Source organism: Protomyctophum parallelum (assembly GCF_964188405.1).
Source record: "Protomyctophum parallelum genome assembly, chromosome: 4".
In the NCBI taxonomy this organism is placed as follows: domain Eukaryota; kingdom Metazoa; phylum Chordata; class Actinopteri; order Myctophiformes; family Myctophidae; genus Protomyctophum; species Protomyctophum parallelum.
In genome coordinates, this window is record NC_139700.1 from 33,585,463 (window position 1) to 33,607,865 (window position 22,403).

Genomic DNA, 22,403 nt, shown 5'->3' on the forward strand with positions numbered 1-22,403 from the left:
CACATGCTCCTATCATGTGACGACAAGCAACATGCTTTTAGCCATTTACATTCTTCTCATTTTTCTTTCTCATCTTGAGCAGTGTTAACTTTGACTATTAATTTCTCATCATATTGAAGATTGCTGTTTTTCCTTCTCCCCTGTTTGTCAATGTTTCTTTGTCTGTCTGCAGGATGCTGTTTTGTAACATTTTATACAAGAAAAGCTGCACTGGACGCCCAGAATGCCCTGCACAACATAAAGACCTTAACTGGGGTGAGTAAGCACTGCATGAGCTGCTTGAGTCCCCCTCACATCCACTGCAGGCTCAGCTGTTTACTGGCCAAAAATTTACTACTTTCAGTGAGCCCCTGTCCGTTTTTCTTTTCAAACTGAAAATTGTTTTCGGCTAGCAGCGCTACAGTGAATTAGGCTTAACTTGAGGCTCAGCACAAGGACAGTGATGAGCCAGTATACCTAACACAAACCGATGTCAGTGTGTTGGCCAAAATGCAGGTTACAGCTGCTCAAGATTCTGATGCCACAAAATGGGAACAAATTCTGAATGCCTGTCCTGAATGAATCATATATGCACAACTACATTTTTATTCCCTGTTAACGGAATGAGAATTTAGGTCAGCTAACAATGGAGACTGGAGTATGGCAAAAAAGAGCATTGAGGCCTCAATTTATTAACCTGATACATGGAGATATTTAGGCCTGACGTCAATTCTGAAAGAATATATATTGAAAATGTTGTGCCGCATTTTTAAGATTTTTCTTAAAAAAAGCAAAACAGAGCCGGTGAATGCACTCAATGCAGGCGTAGTGGAATAGTACTAAGAGAGTGGCGACACACTTCCTATGGGCTATAGTTCCAAACATTGGAACTATCCCATTGAGATAGAATGAGCACTTTCGCATTCCATTGTTACAGTGGGAGTCAATGAGAGTGTCGCCACTCTTACTAGATTACGCTGAATGCCGCTCTGATTGGCCGAAATTAGCTCAGCTGTTTCAAGTCAAAGTTGCAAGTCCACAATGACTCACGGATGGACGCGTTGTGAGCTTGTAGATCTGCTATTTTTGATGCACAAGACCGTTCTACGGAGCAGCATAGCATGTTACGTTGTTCACAATGTTTGGAGAGTGGAGACTGGAGCGGGGAGGAGGAGGAGGAATGAACCATGCAATGTTTTTCATACAACCCTAAATGTTCAACAAGTTACAACCACAGTTCCTTTGGTTTTTAGAAGGAGCTACAAGCTAGGAAGAGGTTATGATTACATACTAGGTTTGCTAGCTAGCAGGCTGCCAGGGCAGGCTATGAATCAGATGATCAACTACTTAACTTCATCGCGAGTCTTTCGCGACTATTAGAACTATGATCGTGCAGCATAGCTGTTTGTTTTTAATAATGCCACACGCGGCACGTCTGGACTTTTGTTGGATAAGCATGAAGAAACATGAAATCACGGCAAGAGCTACTGTAGTTTGACTGTCACCAAACTGGATAATATTGGGCAGAGTGAGGAGGAACTCCTGCTATACTTTACTGTACCAGACGACGACGACATGTCTCCAATCTAACTTGTTGAACAAACTACAGTATTAAACTCACCAATAGTAAAAGTATTTACACACTGTAGTTGTCCCCATTGATCTTATGAGCCTATGAGGCATATCGCATATGCTTTTCCCAAAGAAAATCTGTCTTGAATGCTGCTAGTGCCACCGCCGCTCCGCCGCCCACAGGAAAAACCACGTACAGTAGGCTTGTATATGATATGAAAACAATCAGCCAAGAATGGATTAGTACTGAAGTTGGCGAACTACCAACAAAACAACCGAGCTCACAGCTGCATGCCTGCATGTCTGCTGTAGAAAAGCAACATTTTTTTTTATATATATTAAGAAATATAAAAAATTATATTAGCGAATAATCGGATGTCAATTAACAGTGTCGACTAGTGTTTTGCTAGTCGACTAGTCGACTATTATGTTAATGCCCTACTCCCAATCAGTTAAATGAATACCAAACAACCCCAACTCTCAATGAAATCAATATCCAAGTCTATTGGAAAAAGAGCCACTGTCAAATGTCAATGAGGTACCAGCATCATGTACCAACATGTTCAACCAGGTTGATAAATGAGTGTAGCGGGCTGCACATACAGAACTACTTCTCACTGGAGCAGCATCAATCAGCCAGGCATTTCAAATAAAGTCTAGCTTGATGCCCCCCCGGTCCCTAGTCATGCTGTTACTGGCATTGACTGCAGTTGAGTGGGTTCGGCCTGCACGTCAGTGGAAAAGCTTGTCTCTGTCGCTCCCTCTCACTCCTCGTTGGTGTTTCTCTCGTTCCCTCCCTCTCTCTCCTTGGCCAGTGATGCTCAAAAGTACCCATACCGAGCACGCCATCTGTCTTTTTCTCTTAGTCTTTGTCAAAACACGGGGGGAAAAAAGGAAGGTGAATCAAAAGACCCAGAAACCCACATTTCCTAACTGTCTCCCAAGCCTCTTCACTTCATAGCGCTTAGATATATTTGCTTTCTGTCATGTATTCTTTTTTTTCTCCCACCGCTGGTGAGCACAGCTGATGCAAAAGCTGGTGTTGTAGATTCAGTTGCAATCAGGGAGAATAAATATTTAGGCTGGAAGATGTTGTGGTTTTCCGGGCTATAGTGCATATTTGCCCCGCCTTTTTCTGTCTGGTTGTGGGGTGGGTTTAGATGGGCTGAAATAAAATGATCCTTGTCTCCCTTTATTATAAGATATAAACATTTAATGATCTCCGGGGGGAAATTCAGGTTTCATAGCAGCAAGTGTGAAACACAGGAATGGCTAAAGTATAACGAATAAAATAGCTATCCTTAGGTTCTGACACAAGACATCTGCACTGGGTCTCTGAATGAAAGGAGTAACTTAAAGCTGCTATAAGCAATAATATGGCAATAATTTAATGACTTTTTTTTTTTTGTATTCAGACAGCCGGCAATGGGTAGAATGCTCCCAAAATGTTAGTCTCTGATATATCTAGGGCCAAATCTGCATTCAAAGATCTTCCTAGAAACTTTGTCATTGGTCGATTTGCCTGTCTACTTACTGATTGGTTAGTCATTGCGACCAGATTTTGTTTTCGACCAATGACAAAGCTTCTAGGGACATCTTTGAATGCAGTTTGGCGGCCCCTAGATGTGTCACAGAGAGAGACTACATTAGTTTGGGAGAGTTCTATCCATTGCTGGCTGTCTGAATACAATTTATTTTGACATCATTATTGCTTATAGCAGCTTGAATGTAAAGTCTGTCAATAAATCTAAACAAACAAACTAAACTTCTCGAAATGTACTGTTTATTTATCATAAAATCTATTTATATAGTTGTTGCCTCTATTTGCAGATGCCTTACTCCAAACATTGTCGCTTTATTGTGCATAAAATTCACATTCTGTGTGGATGGATGCATTCACACAAACAACTGTAAAAAAAATATACTGTTTAGCGTGATTTAATGATCCCCCGGTGTGTAAGGACATTGTGCACTGCCAACAAACTCCCAGTCCCAACAGTGAGTATCTGCGTAATAATCCTAGAAGCGCGATGAAGGCAGCTTGTGTGCAAACGATTTCTGTTCAAGGGATCGCATGTGCATGAGGGATGTTGACAGGAGTAGGGCTAATCGATAAATGCAGTCACAAGCCTAGCCTACACTACAGAAATAAGTGAAATTGGATACTCTAGGATTTAATTCACCGGCATCCACCAGTAGACGGCCTCTGTCAAAGGTGGCTTAAAAATGAGCAGGGATAGTATGAGGAGAGGATAAACGTTCAGGGGGGAGATGCTAGAAATGTGGAGCTGTGTGTCCAACGGTGGTGGGGAGGGCGCAACACAATGCTTTTAAGATAAAAGAGCTCTGCATCTGAGGTGATGTTGGTACTGTAAAATCCTGAGTGTTGATTGCACTGTGTAGTGTCTGGACTAGCCAGCACTGACGGACATGATATTATTGACCCAGTGGTTCCCAAGAGAATTCCAGATATGCCTTGGGGTTCTGTGAAAACCACAAAATCATACCCATGTGATGTGAGGGGCGCTTTTATCATTGTACGTCATCATGCATCATGTCATACTGGCCAATCAGAATGCCTGTTGCCACAAATGTACGTCATATTTGCAGAACATTTGACCTAATTTCTCCTTTGTCGATGGCAAATATGAAACGTGTGGGGACTGGGGACAAGATGACGTAAACTTTCTCTTCATTGTCAATAGCATTTAATGTTTGTGTTGTGGACATTTAGTGGAGACAAAAGCTGTATATAGGAGGGGCCCCTCAAATATATAATTTCAAATATTTCTCTGATGCGAGCTTGTAGATTTGCTATCTTTGCATTTTTTTTTAAAGGCAATGGGAAGGGGAGCCTTGATTATAGACCAAGAGGAAAGTTACTAAATTCACAAGATATTCATACTAAAATGGCTACTACTTTGTTATCGACCTTTCTTTATCCCAGCAACAAACTCTCGTGAGATTTGAGGAGTCAGGAACAGTCTTTCTGTCAGTCTACAATTTGACGGACGACACATAGGGGGCTCTGGCCCCATATTTTAGATGACAATATGTGAATATTCCGCCTATTGCCGACCCCTGCCTGAGTGTGCAGGGGGCTACAGCAGGGGGATGAAAATGGTCCTCTTAAAGTGAACGCAGGCACTGCCGCAGGTTAAAGGTATATTCAGTGATTTCACTCAAAAAAACCGTAGGTTTCGTTTTTGGCTGTGGGACCCAGCCTTTCGTCCAATCAGGATAGAGAGCCAAAAACGAAACCTAAGGTTTTTTGACCCCCAGGGGTTAACTGGGGACAGGGAGGAACTCCTTATATGGTCAGCACACTCTATAGTAGGGAGGATTGTCACAACAAAACAAAAAAATAAGTGATATTTGAATTAAGTGAAATCACTGAATATACCTTTAACTACACTAATGCTACCACCTAATGCACACAAATAATTAAGAGTTATAACAGATTTTGCACACCGTTTGGGAAATAAATAAATAAAAAGAAGGGTTGAAATTATGACCAATATCCGATCTCCGATTATCTGCAGGATCATATCTGCCGATACCGATTCCGATAAAGTAAAATAACGTTTATTTTTACTCAAGATTTGACATATTTGATTTGGCTTTTGTTCTAGATTAGAGGTACTAGTAGACACTTTTGATTTATATTGCACTCATTGATTGATTTTTTTTTTTAATTGACCATTCCTATGCCTTGTCCACCAGATGCATCATCCCATCCAGATGAAACCTGCCGACAGCGAGAAAACAACTGGTGAGTGACATCATTGGAGATGTATTGTGACACCCAGCCAATGTGTGTCAGAGTGGAGGTGGGTGGGTGGGTGCTGGGGGCTTGGGCTAATGTCCAATGTGAACTTCCTCAGCGAGATTACATTTTGCGACGAAAAGGGTGTCTTTTCAAAGGGAGATAATGCTGTTGTGATGAGTCACTATTCGAAACAAGATATGTCAGCCCGAGCAACACTAAGGTTAGGGAATGTGCAGCCTGCAGTACACAATTTCTGTATGGTGTGTAGATGGGATTAAGGGCTTTGCTATTGTGGTTGGGAGGGAACAGAGGAGAGCAGGTACAGACAGAGGATCTAACCTAGAGAGTAAGTGGATGATAAAGCAGTCATTTGTCATAGACTAGAGACTTGAGGGAAAGGAAGTGGATGAACAACTATGATCATGCGATCATAGTTATGGTTAAAATAAAAAGGAGGGGATAAAAAGAGACCACTTATAGGTGTTGTATATAATATCCATATCAATGCTGAGGATAATGAACAATTCATTCAGAACATGTATATTGAATGGAATAATGCTAAACTCAATGGAAGGGATATTTACAACGCACATGACCGCTAATGAAAATCTGGTGTAATACATTATTGTCATCAGTTTATACTTGATTAGTCTTAGAAATAAGCATATTAAATTTGATTTCATGAACTCTGACAGATGTTTAAAATGTTGCACACATGCATACATGTATTCTGGTATTGTGAGAAAGTTAGACTTAGGAGAATAAGAATATTTCTTTGTACATATAAATTGTAAATGCACAGTTTTGTTTACAACACCTATGATTTGTCTTTTTCAAAATATAGAGGAAAGACATCCAACAGGTAGGAACATTCTTTTTTTCATCTTTAGTATATAAAAAACTGTTATAAATAAATATAAATAAGCACAAATATAAAGAAGCACCTTCCCTTCAAAATTGGAAATCACCTATGAAATATTATTTGAGTATTGAGAGAACAGAGGACAGTAAAAAAAACTATTTAATGAACTGTTGAGTTCAATTTTTGAGGCGCTGTAGGTGGATTGGAGCTGCAGTGTCACCCGGCACTAGTGTGTGTGTGTGTGGGTGACAGACACACGTAAGTTTAGATGGGGGGGTTGCCCTCGTTCTATGTTTATGGTAGCTACTGTGGGTGTGTGTAGGTGTATGAGTGTGGGAGAAATGCATGTATGAGGATGGTGTGATGGAAAAATCATTAAACTTTGGGTGGGAGTAGTTACGATGTCTCTGCTAAAACCTATGTGTAATGTAATTGACTTTTTTGACTGTTTGACTATGTGTATGGTTTTGAACTGTCAAGAACTATGTTGTACCTTGTACTCAATCACTCAAAGAAAATCTCTCTCTCTCTCTCTCTCTCTCTCTCTCTCTCTCTCTCTCTCTCAAAGGATGCTACTCAATCATTACTCCTACTCAATAAGCCACTAGAGGTTGCAGTATTTTGTAATGGCTGATCTGGCATAGGTAGACACAAGGCACCAAGTGTCTCCAATATTCTCCTCCATTATACAATGGAGGTAAACTGAGACCTCGCATGGCTTATTGCTTTTCTAAAACGCTTACACATATGGCAACATGAAAATAATAGATTAGATACGTCCCAATTAAAACGGTTCTTAATAATTCACTAACAACTTCTACAAGAAAGTAGTTCCCGTCTCAGAGACGAGTGTTTGTTTACTTAGCCAGTCAAGACGGCTGTGTTAGACTTCAACATTTCCCAAACAAACACATGTTGAAATGAAATGGAACGTAACTGTTAGGTCAATCTCATTGTATCTAGGATGTTCAATAGAAAAGTATTCCGGATTTAGCTAATACTCTGAACTGCTAGCCTAGCTACGTAGCCTTTCAGCACAGATGGTTTGCAGGGATGGGGAGCGCTTGTTTTCTTTACAAGCCCCGATCGATACCCCTTGGTCTCTTGCTGTCCCACACGGGAGGTGCTTGGAAGCCCTGCATGGCCGGGCCTTGTAAGGAAAACATGCGATCCCCTTCGCTGTTCAGCTACAGATATGCTGGATCACTTTATAAGCAAACAACGCACTTGTAATTTATATAAATTGATCTAAGGAGTAGATTAGTCTCTTAATCATGTCTACTAAACGGAAATCATCCAATCAGAATCAAGGAATGGCACTGGCCGATCCTAAGTACGGGTATACTCGTCCTATAAATTAATTACGCAGGGCGCTCATGACGAGCAGGCTCGTCTTAAGGTGTTTGATATCGCTATAATATCTTGATGTGTATCATTTTTGGAACCGCTCCATGGTATGCACGGTTGCTAGGGCCCTGCACGGTTTCTGTTTTTCCATAGCCATTAGCTTCTGTATTAGCCGCGGCCTTTGCACACTCTTTTCTCGGAAACTACTGTGCTGTCCATGATTTTGAACAAATCACCACTTTTGTCCACCAGGTGGCACTCAATGTGTTCAAATGGTTGTCCATCTAGCCAGTTTCCACTCCACACTCCACTATACCAAAGGAGAATGGCATGTACAACAATCTGGCATTTTCTAAGTAGAACATGTGACATTGTGACGAGGGGTTACAAATTAGTTTAGCATCCTATAGTTAGCATTTTCATATAGCACTATAAACGTGTCACTCATGCCTTTCTTCCAGCCGTGGAAGACAGAAAACTCTTCATCGGAATGGTGTCGAAGAAATATGGCGAGAACGAGGTCCGAATGATGTTCGGATCTTTCGGACAGATCGAGGAGTGCCGAATCCTACGGGGACCAGATGGACTGAGCAGAGGTACGTGCTCCCTTAAACGTTGCCGGGGTGATCAGAGCACCTGACCAGCACCGCCATCTGCGTAGCGCGCCAGTCGCACATTTCATTAAAGCTGCTATAACCAATAATATGTCAAGATTTTAATGACATTTTAAAGTCATTAAAATTGACATTGCTTATAGCAGCTTTAATAATACAGGGCCTGCCTTCATTCCCCTTTTTTATTCCTCACCCTGCTTCCTCCCCGCCTATCACCCATTTTCTATTGGAGTGCTATTCACCTCGCCTGGCACCCACCACTTTACCATTCCACTCTCATAGTCCACTGTGCTTTACCTCCAGCGGTACTGGGGCGAGGGCCGCGGCACTTGATGCCCCGAACAATGAGCCGTCACCTTGGCAACCCCTGGTTGCTGGTGTTCCGTGGGCTCAGCTGGCAGCTCCTCATTTTCTGCCCCCTCCATCACACTCCACAAAACCTGGAATTAGCCTGCTGCAGCATCCCATGAGCTAGCTAACTGTGCCGCATAAGACGCCATGAAAGCGAGTGCTGCGAGCTAGTTTTGGATGTGCACACAAACAATATGATAATCCTCCTCCAGAGAGACTGTTACAGCTTCAATAATGAGCCCCTATTCTGGTTAATGACCATGTGATGAAGCTGTAATTTGAAGTTTATCAGACACCCTTTGACATTAATATGTTAAGTATCTATATACTTAATCTGCTGTCATCTGAAGCCGTTCGGTGTGTATTTGTGTGTGTGTGTATGTGTGTTTCATGTGTACATAATCACATTTATTGTCTCATCGTGTCACCATATGTACAAAGCTCTCTTTCTGGGTTGGTGTTTTTATTCGTCGATCACTGTTACTGTACTCATGTGACTGTTGTTACTGTTATTCTTTGTGTTCTTTCTTCATGTGCTAACCTGTGAGGGCGGTGTGTGTGCTTGGGAGTTGCCATTCTTTGTACAATGTGTTGTTTTTTGGGGTTCATAACGAGTTGTCCAAACCTTTTTGTCTTGTTTTTGTTTCTTCTTGTCCCTCCCTCCCTTCCCCTCTCCTATTGTTCCCCCCTCCCCTACAGGCTGTGCGTTTGTCACTTTTGCTACCAGGGCAATGGCACAGAATGCAATGAAAACCATGCATCACTCTCAGACTATGGAGGTACTGTACCCCTTAGCACCTACTTCTCACCCCCTCCCCCTCTTCTCCTGAACATGCTGCTGCCCCCTATGTTGGAAAGATGACACTCAACACAGAAGACATTCATTCTCATAGAGCATGACTCATTTCCAAAGCTACTTGATAATTATAAAATCACATTGTTTATGGACAATGAGTGTACAAAACTAGAGAAATTGCCCATTGCATAGCAGTGAATTCAGTGCTAACAAGACGGGGCAAGAATTGCCTTCATTCTGTATTTTGAGCTGTGTATTGATTCACAGAAAACACCTCTAGGCTTTGCCATCTTAGCCTCCCATATTAAATCCATATTTAGGACCACAGGGAAAAGAGACCGCTCCCATTGAATATAGGTTAACAAAGACATTAACCGAGACAGCAAAACTGTCCTATTTGATTCCTCCTGAAACTGGGTCCGCGTCCTCAAGTTATTCGGTAGAGTCTTTCAGCAAGTGGAGCACGAGTAACTTGACTGCTAGCGGGTCAGAGGCTCCCCAGTGAAGCATTGGACCAAGTCTAATTAGGAGCCCAACCAAACATAACATGAAGCTTCCTAGATTAAAAGGGGCCCCAGCGGTGCTGGCACCTTTCCTGTCCCTATACCGTTAGTTCCCTGATGCCATGGGAGGTGCTAGTGTTGCAAAAGCCATTTTCCCTGTCAAGTCTGTCCCCCCTGTCTAGCACTCAACTCACAAGAGACTACACCGCATGTTCGTCCGTCCGTGAGTTTGTCTGATCAGTGTGTTTGTGAGTTATGGTGCAATTTGTTTTTTTCCTTACAAATGTCTTTCTTTATGTCTGCTGATTTGACATGTCTTTGTTTAATTGTCTGTTTAAAGTCATGTCTCCATCTCCTGTCTGCCTGTGTGTGTATGTGGACTGGATTCAGATCCTCCCAAAAAGTGTAAAAAGTTCTGTAGCATTGTCTGCAGCATTGTCCCATGCTCCTCTTTTGGAATGTGATGTGGCTTGGCGATGCATGGCAGTTGTCCTGTATGTGTTTGCTTGGATAGGAATGTAATACAAACGTTAAAACATAACTTAATCATAAGTGATGATACCTCTATTTATAAAATAAAAAAATACCTCTAAAATTAATGCATTCTTGTATTGTAATTGGCTAATAATGAGAGTAAAGCAGAAATGTATTTCTATTGAGCGGGCCTAACCTAAACTATTCTCCTATGCCGCCTTCCCTCATCCCTGGCACAGGGTTGCACCTCCCCCATGGTGGCGAAATTTGCAGACACACAGAGGGATAAGGAACAGAGGCGACTGCAGCAGCAGCTAGCACAGCAGATGCAGCAGCTCAACAGTGCCTCCACCTGGGGAAACCTGGCAGGCTTGGGGTCTCTCACTCCACAGTACCTGGCGGTAAATGAAAAATGCTCACTCCTCCAAGTGCCTTTTTCTCTCTGATCCCTGAACACGGTGTTGACTGTCTTTCTTGCCTTTACAGTTGCTCCAACAGGCTACATCTTCTAGCAACCAGTCTGGTTTCAGCAACCAGTCTGGTTTCAGTGGCATGCAGAGGCTAGGAGGTGGGTAATTCATATTTATTTATATCTGCCGATACCAATTATGTCCGATTATTATACAAAGGACCACAATGGAAACAAGCCTAGGCCCTATAGGTGCTTGGCCCCAAAGTATTAAAAAAATATATTTGAAAAAGTTTTCAAACAATAAATATACTATTTTCACTACTGAATGGCTACTGAACGAGATGAGTACCGTATACAAATTAAATGTAGAAAAATATAAAGTTTATCTTTTACTTAAAAATAAGCAGCTTGAGTGCAAAATAAAATACAAATATAATTTTGACTGAATATAAAGTGACTGACCCCTTCTCAACTGTAAATTGCACTGGGGTTCACAAACTTCACATTAGAGAGACAAAAGTGTTTTGTTAAGCTCATTGTTGATTTTCTATTTAATTTATTTTTAGCTTATTGTTGTTTTTTGTGTGCGATATAACTAAGCTTACCATAATACATACAGTTTATCACCGTCTTACATTCAAGAGTGAGTTTAGCAGGAGAGGGAGAGGCTGAAACAAAGCCAGTATGCACGGAAACAACAGCTAGCTCTAGGTAACGGCTTCCTACACTACAGAAGAACAGAACATTCCAGGACAGACATTAAAAACCGAAACATTAAGAGCTGAGAGGTAATTCTGTGCTCAATCGCTGTGGTTAAATACAGAGGCGACAGGCTATCATGTTCAATGCAGCCGTTACAGTTGCACTCCACTCCAGTAACGACTAACAGCTGATGCTCTTAATGAGACAGGCAGGCTGGCCGCTCCGAGTACAAACTACAAAGCTATTGACGGTCATGTTATTGCGTCAACAATATCAGTGAAAAGAATCCGTTATTTTGATATCGGATTGATACGGAATAAATAGGCAGATATCGGCCGATTAAAAATCGGCGCAGATTATATCGTGCACCTTTAGTTATTGTTCTAGGTATTTTTGGTATCTTTAGAACAAATCACTCAATGCATCAACAAGATTTTATCACATTACTGACATTTAGCAACAGGCATGTTCAGCATGCTGAATTGAGGCAATTTGAAATAAGTTTGAAATAAATGCACACAAAGTATTGAATTTAATGTAAGTTGTTCAAACATATCACTGCCTAACCACTTAAGGCCTATTTTATACTTTACTATGACCAGTAAGACACCCGAGGGCGAGAAGCGACCTCGCCCTTTTAGGGCTAGGTTTTGCGTGCACCCATCCGCTTCGTTGACGGCAGACTGCTGGGTGAGCGCTGGCGCTTTGGCATGGGGGAGTCAGATCAACATATGGAACGGGTCAGCTCCATACAGTATATGGAGATCTAAGGGTGGTACCGGGGACATTCTCTTGAGCAATGTTTTCCTCAGGCATGACGATAACTTAAATGACGACGTCAACGGCCCTTTTTTCAGGACGAATATCTGATGTTTACGGAATAAACACAAAAGATTCAGGAAGAGACTGACGCTGACGAGCTAAACAGCTAAAATATGACGAAGACATGTGTGAGTTTTCGTTGATGAGACTAGACGAACATTTTAGTGGTTTGACTAACAAAGTTTCAGAATGCATGGAAATGTTCCGCCAATTGTGCGTGCAAAAAATATCAGAACTACTGCTGCTACTACGGCTGCATCCTGTCCGTGTGTGTGTGTGTGCACTCCCTCGGTTGCTTTTCTCTTTAAAAGTAATTTCCTCAAAAGTGACAAGTGCTAAACAAATTCTCCATGACTGTAGTTAGGAACTCTAATTAAATTCTTATGCAGAGATTAAATGTTGTATTGTAATTGTAACCTAAACTTTCTTTTCCTGTGTGACACATGCTAAGCCCTGGCAGAGGCCTCTCTCCCCTGCAAGTGCTCTGATGCATTTCCCCTTGAGTATAATAATGATGCATTTTTTTTATTGCTAATAAATTATGAATAGGCTAGTTGTATTGTTATTTTCTATAATTTGAATCTTCAAACTGAGATATACTTTATGATAATGGCCTACTGTTCAGTCATCATAAAATATATAATTTAAGATATGATTGTAATACGGACAGACCTTTTCAGTTTTCGTCTACTAAACTGACTAAAACCTTTTCGAGTTTCCGTCGACTATCAAGGATGGAAATGACTCAAATGTGACAAACTAATGAAGCATTTCGTCCAAATGACTAAAAGTGACACAAACGAATAAGCATTTTGTCAAAAAGACTAAGACTGACTCAAACTAATGCCTGCCAAAAACAACACTGCTCTTGAGTGTACAGGGTTTGATGAGGGCCCAGGTAGGGCCGGGCCTTAATTTTCGGGCCTGTTGAGAACTCTAGTTTTCGCCGGCTGCCGGGCGTAGCTGCACTAATAACTTTGGGGCAGGCCCGTCTAGAGTTTGAAATTTGAACGGGTATACAAGTCAAAAGGGAGACATCGAAGAGGAAGGATGGGGAATGTCAGAACAGGTTCTGAGCTTCTGACATATATCCATATATGGAGATCTAAGGGTTTGAGATCAAATGTAGAGTTGCTGGTCAATATTGATCTCCATATATGGGCTTAACTGCGACAGCAGGTCGCATTTACTATGACCGCAGGGTCTCCACATCTCCATCCCTGATGATGTCACATGATGTCACGAGACCTGGGCACCATGCCCGACACACTGGTGCCCGACACGATGACGGGAAATGCAAGATTTAACATTAAGAAAATATTGTATACTATGATCGTGTCCTGTGAAAATATTGTATACTATGATCGTCTCCTGTGAAAAAAGGCAATCTATTAAGCTCACAGGGTTGCATCGCAAAAGCTTTCTCTATTTTAGAAAATGTTGAAAATCTTCACCTATTTTGACATAGATATTGTGGGCTGACCTCTCATTCCTTCCCCCTCAGGTGTGAACACTATGCAGCTGCAGAACCTGGCCACGATAGCCGCTACCATGGCTGCAGCTCAGACTTCTGGTACCTCCAACCAAATGTCTGCCAATGGCCTGGGAGCTCTGACTAGTTCAGGTAATTTAAGTGTTTATCATGTAATTTAGCAGGCACTTTTACCCAAAGCACCTTATAGAGCTATACATCTTATTTTATTATTGGTGACCCACAGTGGAAAGCAGACATTTTTAATCATTCATGCCTTTACTTTTATTGTCAACTGTTTGTGCTCATTTATTTCTTGTTGTTCCCTCACTACTACTGTGGTAACATTCTCCCGGTTTGTGCTACCCACTTCATTTTCTTTTCTCTGCTTTGTATCATAATAAGCATGTGCAAATAAAACAAATTAAGACCTAAATACTGCTCTCTCTGAACTGTTCAAAGCTGCATTTACCTCTCACATTTTCATTACACTCAGTCCCAAACACACTCCAACCCTCCTATCGGTGTCTGCTGCCTAACAGCCCTTGGCCATCCCTCATTTATTTTATGAGAGTTAATCACCCTCATAAAGATTTTTTGACGAGAGATCCAATTCCCGTAAATACACATTGGCTCCCTCTGTCTGAGTTCAGCATATTGGCTGCTGCGGTAATGACCCCTCTTCATTAAGAGACAGATTGGTCTCTGCCTCGTCTGACTGTTGCTATGTCATCCAGTCATAACTTTAAAGCCAAATGTATACGTCATAATACAATACGATGGCGTCGCTGGCTGAAAATTACTTCAATCTTGTTCATGGTAAAGCGCCAAATTTTGGAATACTACAGATAGTTGGGAACATGCCCTGTGGTAACCTGTACTGTGCTGTCCCCATCAGCTGGTACGATGTCCAGTGCGGGTTCTGCCATGAATACCCTTGCATCTCTGGGCAGCCTGCAGGGTCTCACAGGGACGTCTATGGGCCTCAACAACCTCAACAGTCTCAGTGGTAAAGGATCTCGTCAGTAGCTGCTAGCGTTAAAAAAAGAAAAACAAGTAGCTTCTACCAAACATTGCTGTTAACAATACTAACTACTACAAATAAACATAACTCCCCTCTTCTTTTTTTTAAACAAAACTATGCTTTGCATGGCATTTGATAATTGCTTAAATAGACATTTTAACATGTCTTGCTTAGTTATTATCCATTACAGTAATGGATCCATTTTCTTCTGGTTTCTTTTCTTCGGCAGGTATGGGCATGAATGGACTTGGTTCGATGGCCAACGGTTCAGGAGCCAGCTCCATGGACGCCCTGACCCAGGCCTACTCAGGGATGCAGCAGTACACAGCCTCCGCCCTGCCCAACCTCTACAGTCAGACTCTGCTGCAGCAGGCTGCTGCTGGCAGCCAGAAAGAAGGTCAGCCGCACATTCATACACACAAGCCATACAACTTAAAAATCTGTATTCATTTTTATTGTCTATCCAAAACACTTGTATGATTAACCTTTTGGGATTGTATACTTTGTATGATAATTTTAATTTGGTATTCATTAGATGTCTAAAGTACTCATGTATCCATCTTCTTTATTATTGCAGGGCCAGAAGGGGCAAATCTGTTCATCTACCACCTCCCCCAGGAATTTGGGGACCAGGACGTCCTGCAGATGTTCATGCCTTTTGGAAGTGTGGTCTCTGCCAAAGTCTTCATCGATAAACAGACCAATTTGAGCAAGTGCTTTGGTATGTAATGTGGATATTGACATGGTACATGGCTGAACTTAAGTAGCCTACATTATTAACTTAACAGAAGCTCTTGTCCAATCTAATTAATTAGTGTAAAGTACTACACATGAATTCATTGCAGTCCCATTTATGTTTGTTTATTTATTTGATATGGACATCACAATCACATTGCTCATTGCACAATTGTACAATTTGTAGATGCATTGCTTACAGTCATACATATTTCCTACAATGTTTGTGGGCCTTTTCTGCCTTTATTGATAGATTTACAGTAGACTGACAGGAAGAGGGGATAGAGATGTGTTGGTTGACAGTTGACACACAGCAACGGTCATCTAGATACAAACCTGACACATGCTGTCAGACAGGATTACCAGCCTAGGTGCCCAGACGGCTTCTAAGTACAAATGTCACACATTGGGAAATACTAGAGATTGTAGTATTAATTAAACGGAGGCCTATCAACAGATTCCCATCAACTAGTTAAAGGGATATTTCACTTTCACGTGACTTTAACGTCTACTCAGGCTTATGTGAACACCCCGGGCAATTCTTAAGTTGCTTGATTCAGTAATTAGATATTTGCTGATATATTACATTTTAGCTGCCCCGCCCCCTCCCTATACAAACCCATTATAACTTAAAACTCCATTTTAACCATGATAGATTCATCGAAAACACCAGACCTATTTTCTGTTGACTGATACTGTCCTTCTAATACGTGAGGGGGCTGTGGTTTGTCATTTACTGTTTTCATTCATTTGTAGTAATTATTTTGGAAAAGAACCTCCTGCTGCCCTTCAGCTGCAGCTCCTCCTCACACAATCAAAAATAATTATTACAAATAAATGAAAACAGTAAATGACAAACCACGGCCCCCCTCACGCATTAGAAGGACATTATCAGTCAACAGAAAATAGGTCTGGTGTTTTCGATGAATCTATCATGGTTAAAATAGAGTTTTAAGTTGTTATGGGTTTGTATAGGGAGGGGGCAGGGCAGCTAAAATGAATATCAAATATCTAATACTGACTTGAGCAACTTCAAAACTGTCTGGGTGTTCACATAAGCCCGAGTAGACGATTAAATGACCAAAAGTTTTTTTGAAAGTGAAATATCCCTTTAAGTTTAAGTGGTTAATTGGTCCTCCACCTTTAAAAAAGAAAACAATTTTTTACTCCCTTAATAGAATTTCAAGATCAATATGTCCTTTTGTTTGTACCGGCTCTTAATTAGATTTAAAGGGGCTCCCAGCAGAGCAGCTGAGATCCGAGGAGCTTAGCAAGCCAAATCGCGTCTTCGTCATGATTTATGTACACGGTACAATCTGGCCAGGGACACATCTTTACCCCTCTTCTGTCCCTCTCTGTCCCACAGGGTTTGTCAGCTATGACAATCCAGTGTCGGCGCAGGCTGCCATCCAGGCCATGAACGGCTTCCAGATCGGCATGAAGAGGCTCAAAGTGCAACTCAAACGCTCCAAGAATGACAGCAAGCCCTACTGATCCTGGCCTCAGGGCCTCTTCCCCCTCCCCAGCTCTCATGTTAGCCCTGCTAGGGTAAGTTCGCCCTCCAGCCAAGGTTAGAGACTCCCTGGGGGGAGGGGGGGGGGGCATACAGGGTCTTATCTGAGCCCACACCTACCACTGGAGGGACACTCTTGATCTGTTTAAGGAAAAAACAAGATGTTCCTTCCACTTTTTTTTTCTTTTTTTAACTGTAAGCCCATTTTTTCAGTTTCAACATGTCATTTGGTTCATGTTAAATGTTTTAATTTATAATTATTTATGACTATCACTGGAGCCAGTGTTTGATGGGAGGTTTTGTGTAATGTGTTGAGGGGAGAGCATCAGGTTTATTTTCCATACCATTTCATTGCCTTCCAGTCATGCTATACAGGTTGAATAAGGATCTGTTTTTCTATATATATATATTTTACTTGATTGAAGCCAGTCCAATTGGTGTCCAAAACCAGAGCTTCAGTCCTTGTTGTTTTGGCCTTAGTCTGTCTTGATCATGTGTTTGTCATCCTTAATATGTGAATCTTTTGCACTCTACCCTCAATCTTTACTACCAACTTTATCTTCTCCCCCCCCCCCCCCCCCCCCCCTCCCTTAAGCCATCTGAAGCTAGGCTACCTTTTTCTCTGCTTCTCGAATAATGTCTTCTTCCAATCATTCCATCCATCAAGTCTCACAAGGGACTGATCCCAGATGGATCTTTTTTTAGGTGCCAAGTATACTATTCATGCATGCTGGAGAGTCTCTACCATACATCTGGTGGTGTCACTTCCTTAAATCTTTGTATTGTTTTTGTGTGTATGTGGGTGAAGCATCACCACTGTCCTTATGTGGTGATTGGCATTGTTTTTGTTGGTCTTGCCTCATGTTTGAAAGGTTCTTGTGCTGTGGCCCTAACTCTCTCTCCCTCTCTCTCTCTCTCTCTCTATCTCTCTCTCTCTCTCTCTATTTTCTCTCTCCCCCTTTCTTCTGTGTTTTTCTTCCTTTTAGAACAAATCTCCATGCCTGTTTGCTCATCATTAGCCTAGCATGTCTTCATGGTGTTGAAAGCCAAGCCAAACTCCTGGCCTCATCATCCCACCATTGTCTGTGATGTCTCTCTAAGCTCGCCTGACCAATATCTGGCCATCCACTGACCCTTGACCTTAGCTCAACCTGATTTCTGCATGCATATTCCTTTGTCTTGGTTTCCTGTATAAAAAATGTGATGGAGGGAGGTCAAGCCAATCAATGTGAAAACTTACCTACGCTCAATTAATTTGAGACTTTTTTTTTTTCCCTTTTTTTTTTAAAAGCAAAAATATTTTTAAAGCCTGTGGGATTTCTTTTTTATTTTTAAGTTTGCTCGTTTTTTTATGTTGCTTGCTTTTTACCTCTCTCAGTAAAAAGTTCACTTGAAAGTTGAATACAGGGATTGGCACACAGCTGTGCTATTTGGTGCCATTAGCAATATGTTGGCTTCGAAAATAAATACTACAAACAGACCACTTTCCAACACTTTTAAAAGTCTGACCAGAAAACCCCTCAGTGATCTGTAATGGTTTCTACATTTTGCGGGCAGTGTAAAGTTTTTCACCAAGGCTGTTATAAAAAAGAAAAGAAAAAAAAAATTAAAAGAAAAAGTGTATTCTGTTTTGTTTTTGTTTCCTTGTTGTTTTTTTTTGGTCATTATGAAAATATTAAGTGTATTTACCTATTTTTTCCTTTTTGAAAATATTGACGGCACAATAAAAGGTACATTTGCTCTGTCTAGAGAAATGACTACCTACATGAGTCAACTTTTGTAGAACTGATTCACAAATAGACAATCTGTGGTTTAAAATGCACACTTAGATTACCTATATTTTATACCATTGAATCTATAGAGGTTTAACTAACAGAAACCCAGGCAAACTTTGGGTTTTTTGTAGATTATGTTGTAATGTCATCTATGTTGAGGGGAAGGGGAGGGGTCTTAAGCCTATCACATTTTTAAAGAGGACTAAAATAAGTTTGCTTGATCAACACAGCCTTTAAGTGTAATTTCTAGTCAAATAAATGCATTCTTGCTCTCTGCGTTAGTTGTGATTTTAACTTCTGGAAAGAAATGTCCTTTTGTTTTGAAGCATCACATCTTGAGTATATATATAGGCTATTTTTTTTTCTTCCTTTAAGAAAAGAAATCAATTTGGTGTTAATTCTTATGGTACGTCTTGTTAAATTTTGGTGAATTTCTTGTTAACTTGATTAATGGATGTTTCACTTTGGTTTAGTATGGATGCCACATATTGAAGATAATTAATTACAATGTTGTAAGTGCCCATGTGTCAAACTCGGTTAAGTTCTGAACTATTATTTTTCTTGTGATAGTATTGAATTTTCCTCGCACAGAGACTTAACTTTTTTTTCCTTTTTTGACACCAAATGTGGGAGCCCCTGAAGAAGAGATCACTTGGGACACAATCTGGGTCTCTATACATTTCATATTTCATATGTATACTGTATAAATACATATACACCAAGTACATAGACATGCATACATACTCTAACTTTTTCTTTGCTGGATAAGTTTATAGTTTGACTTAGTAGTGGTATGTATTGGGCATACACCTGGCACAGTACATGTTAAGCCTGTACTATCGAATCCACCAAAACGGTGTTGGTTTACAAATGCATTCCATTTTTCAACAAAAGGTTTACACTGTCTTTATGGGGGTGGAACTCGCTGCCTGCTATTCTGTAAGGTGATATAACCCTGATAACTAACTATATTACATTACACCCCCTCCCCTCTCCCCTAAAAAAAAGGGTTCCCAAAAACTGCGTACCTGATGGCGCTAAAAAGTTGTCTACTCAGGGTATTTTTGTGTGTTCTATCACACAAGGGATTTAAGACACAAGATGCACAGTTCTCATCTGATAGTTTCATGGTTTGGATTTTTTTTTCTCCACTTAAAATTCCAAAACGGTACCAAATTGCAAATGGCACTCAAGGGTGTTGTATAGTTTTCCTTGGTTAGAGCAATGCCAGAGTTAAGCACAATTATGGGAAATGGTCACTTTCGTGTACTGTTGTATAGGTGATTGTATATCCCAAATTACCATGGTACCACTAATTCACTTTTAATATGGGCATGTGCTTTTTTCAGTGTTTTTATATCCAAATGCAATACAATATTCAAAGTGCCATATACGTCTAGAAACTGCCTACACATATTAGGCCTTGGTTAGAGATTGCTGCAGTTGGCCTTTTTGTATATTTATTCCAGTGTCATGAATGCTCTGTCCCCCACTTGTGTGTTCAGTTATTGCTAAATATGTGTTGTAATATACTGGATTTGAACGAATTAGTCAAGTTTATATAGAGCTACATTAAACTCCCCAAGAGCGTTTTAATGGTTAATCAGTGAGTGGGAAATATTGGAAGTACCATAACACTTTATGATACAAACCACTTGGAAGTACCATAACACTTTATGATACAAACCACAGACAAAGCAAGCAATTGATCATTTGTCTAAAGTTATTTAAATATAGGAATATCCATTTCAAAGAAATTCCCTTAGCATTTATTGGTCTGGCACTCCTCAGTTTGAATTCAATTTTGCTCACCCCAGAGTTGTGGGTGACCAATCAGCCCACTATTCATAGTGAGACTTTTTTGCTGTGACGTTGGAATCTGTTTATTTCCGCCCCTTGGAAATAAATCTTCCAAACCGAAGATCCAGACTAATATCTACGCAGTGATATATGTCATATGTATATATATATGTTGTGTCCCGCGTGTAGTTGGGGTTCTAAAACGTGGGTTAATGAACAAAAAACTAAATTGACCATTGATTTACACTCTACTGACTACAGACTCTATTGTAGCTGTGTCTGGTCTCTGGTGTATAGTAAAGTGTTATGGTAAATGTAAAAGCACAATGTAAAGTACACTGGTCAGCGTAGGCGGTTGAGACTCCCTTCAGGGGCTTCCATCACACCAACACTTCAATCTTAGACACTTTCTGATCACTTTCTTGTGTTCTTTCCTACTTTTAAAGTGCTATCTTGACTGTGGTAGCTTTGCATCTATAGATATTGTCTTGGTCAAAAAGAAAAGAGAAAAAAAAAAGGAAAAAAATAATCTTGCCCTGTATGATTTTCTTGTCTGATAATAGTTATGAATTAATTCATGTTCTACAATTCATTTGATTGATGTTTGTGTTGTCTTGAGAAAAGCCAAAGTGGGTACATCTTGATGTGATCTGTGAACATACGCTAGTTTTCTGTTCAACTTTTTGAACTGGGTGGGATTTAAAAAAAATACATGACGAAACACAGGCTTTCCAATTTCTACAACTGGTTGTTCATTATGTATTTTGTACCAGTGGAGCTTTTTATATTGGAAATTAAAGAAAGAAATCTATATTGGAAAACAATTGTCTGGCCTCTCAATGTGGCCTGGCCTTGACTGGGTCTCGAGTTTGGCCTCTTGGTGGTGTCAAGCAATTTTGGTCATTAGTTTTTGTCTAAAATATGCTTGATTTGATTTACTTGGGTCTCTTAAGTGTTTCTCGATCACTTACTCAGTTTCCTTTGTGGGGGTGGGGATTGGGATCCTCTAAATCGTGGTAAGTTTCATGTTAGTATTGTGCTGTCCACATGGTTCTGTGGTCATCAGGATTTAGACAACTTGTGTGGATAATAAATTGTCTTAGTTTGGTAGAAGTTAACTTTTTTTCTTTGGGCTTTGCTTTTACCTGTGCAGAGTTTTCTGTTTTCCCATAGCGGAGTGTGTAGAAGAAAGACTCAATGTTTATTTGGTCAATGTTTGTTCATGTGTGGTGTGTTTCTTTGCCTCTGTCTCCAAATTAAACCATTTCCCCTAATATTGAATGTGTCTTTGTGTGTTGTGTGGTCCTGGTGCCTGTCCAGTGTTGTAAAGACATTTACAAACCCCACCCCACCCTAGTGTGTCATGTCTCCCTAACTCGTTTCTTTCCATTGTGCTTCTCTTTGCTTATTATTTTCAAACAATTGCAGACATGGGGCTGTAGGTATATTATTTTAATATACAGTATACTACATGCACCAAGGTGTTAAGGGGATTTGATGTGGGGTCCAGGTGTGTGTGTGTGTGTGTGTGCGCGTGCGCGTGCAAATGATCCAAACCATTTGTCAGGTACAACTAGTTGTACTGTGTGTAGTCTGGATTATGTCCTGTGCAGCTCAACATCAACTATATGTATTGTACACTAAAAAAAATGTTATTCATATCAACTACTTGGACAGCACAATCTGTAGTTGCGCAGAATCAGAATGTCTTTCCAATCTGATTTGGGAAAATAGCTATTCCGATTCAGATTTCTTGGACATGGGTGAAGGTGAATCATGTCCAAGAGATTCAAATTAATAAAGCATGTCAACTTTATAATGCCTTACCATAGTTTCTTTCCTGCATTGTACCGAGCAGACCTCCAGATCTACTGCACATATC

At 40.6% G+C, this 22,403-nt stretch overlaps 1 protein-coding gene across 4 annotated transcripts in view; it reads left to right on the plus strand.

The window, feature by feature from the left end:
• LOC310857691 (CUGBP Elav-like family member 2) overlaps positions 1–21,802 on the plus strand; it is a 34,631-nt gene extending 12,829 nt beyond the window's left edge. The window contains exons 3-15 of one of the 4 annotated variants that reach the window (XM_083763480.1): positions 173–255; positions 5,275–5,323; positions 6,165–6,182; positions 7,991–8,125; positions 9,194–9,273; positions 10,507–10,668; positions 10,754–10,835; positions 13,708–13,827; positions 14,573–14,683; positions 14,928–15,095; positions 15,276–15,419; positions 16,800–16,981; positions 17,966–21,802. In XM_083763480.1, the coding sequence (XP_083619606.1) occupies positions 173–255; positions 5,275–5,323; positions 6,165–6,182; positions 7,991–8,125; positions 9,194–9,273; positions 10,507–10,668; positions 10,754–10,835; positions 13,708–13,827; positions 14,573–14,683; positions 14,928–15,095; positions 15,276–15,419; positions 16,800–16,927 (1,280 nt within the window). In that variant the 3' untranslated portion in view covers positions 16,928–16,981; positions 17,966–21,802. Of the gene's footprint in view, positions 1–172; positions 256–5,274; positions 5,324–6,164; positions 6,183–7,990; positions 8,126–9,193; positions 9,274–10,506; positions 10,669–10,753; positions 10,836–13,707; positions 13,828–14,572; positions 14,684–14,927; positions 15,096–15,275; positions 15,420–16,799; positions 16,982–17,932 lie in introns of all 4 variants that reach the window. The other 3 variants (XM_083763479.1, XM_083763481.1, XM_083763482.1) reach the window with 3 other exon arrangements.
• The last annotated feature ends 601 nt before the right edge of the window (positions 21,803–22,403 follow it).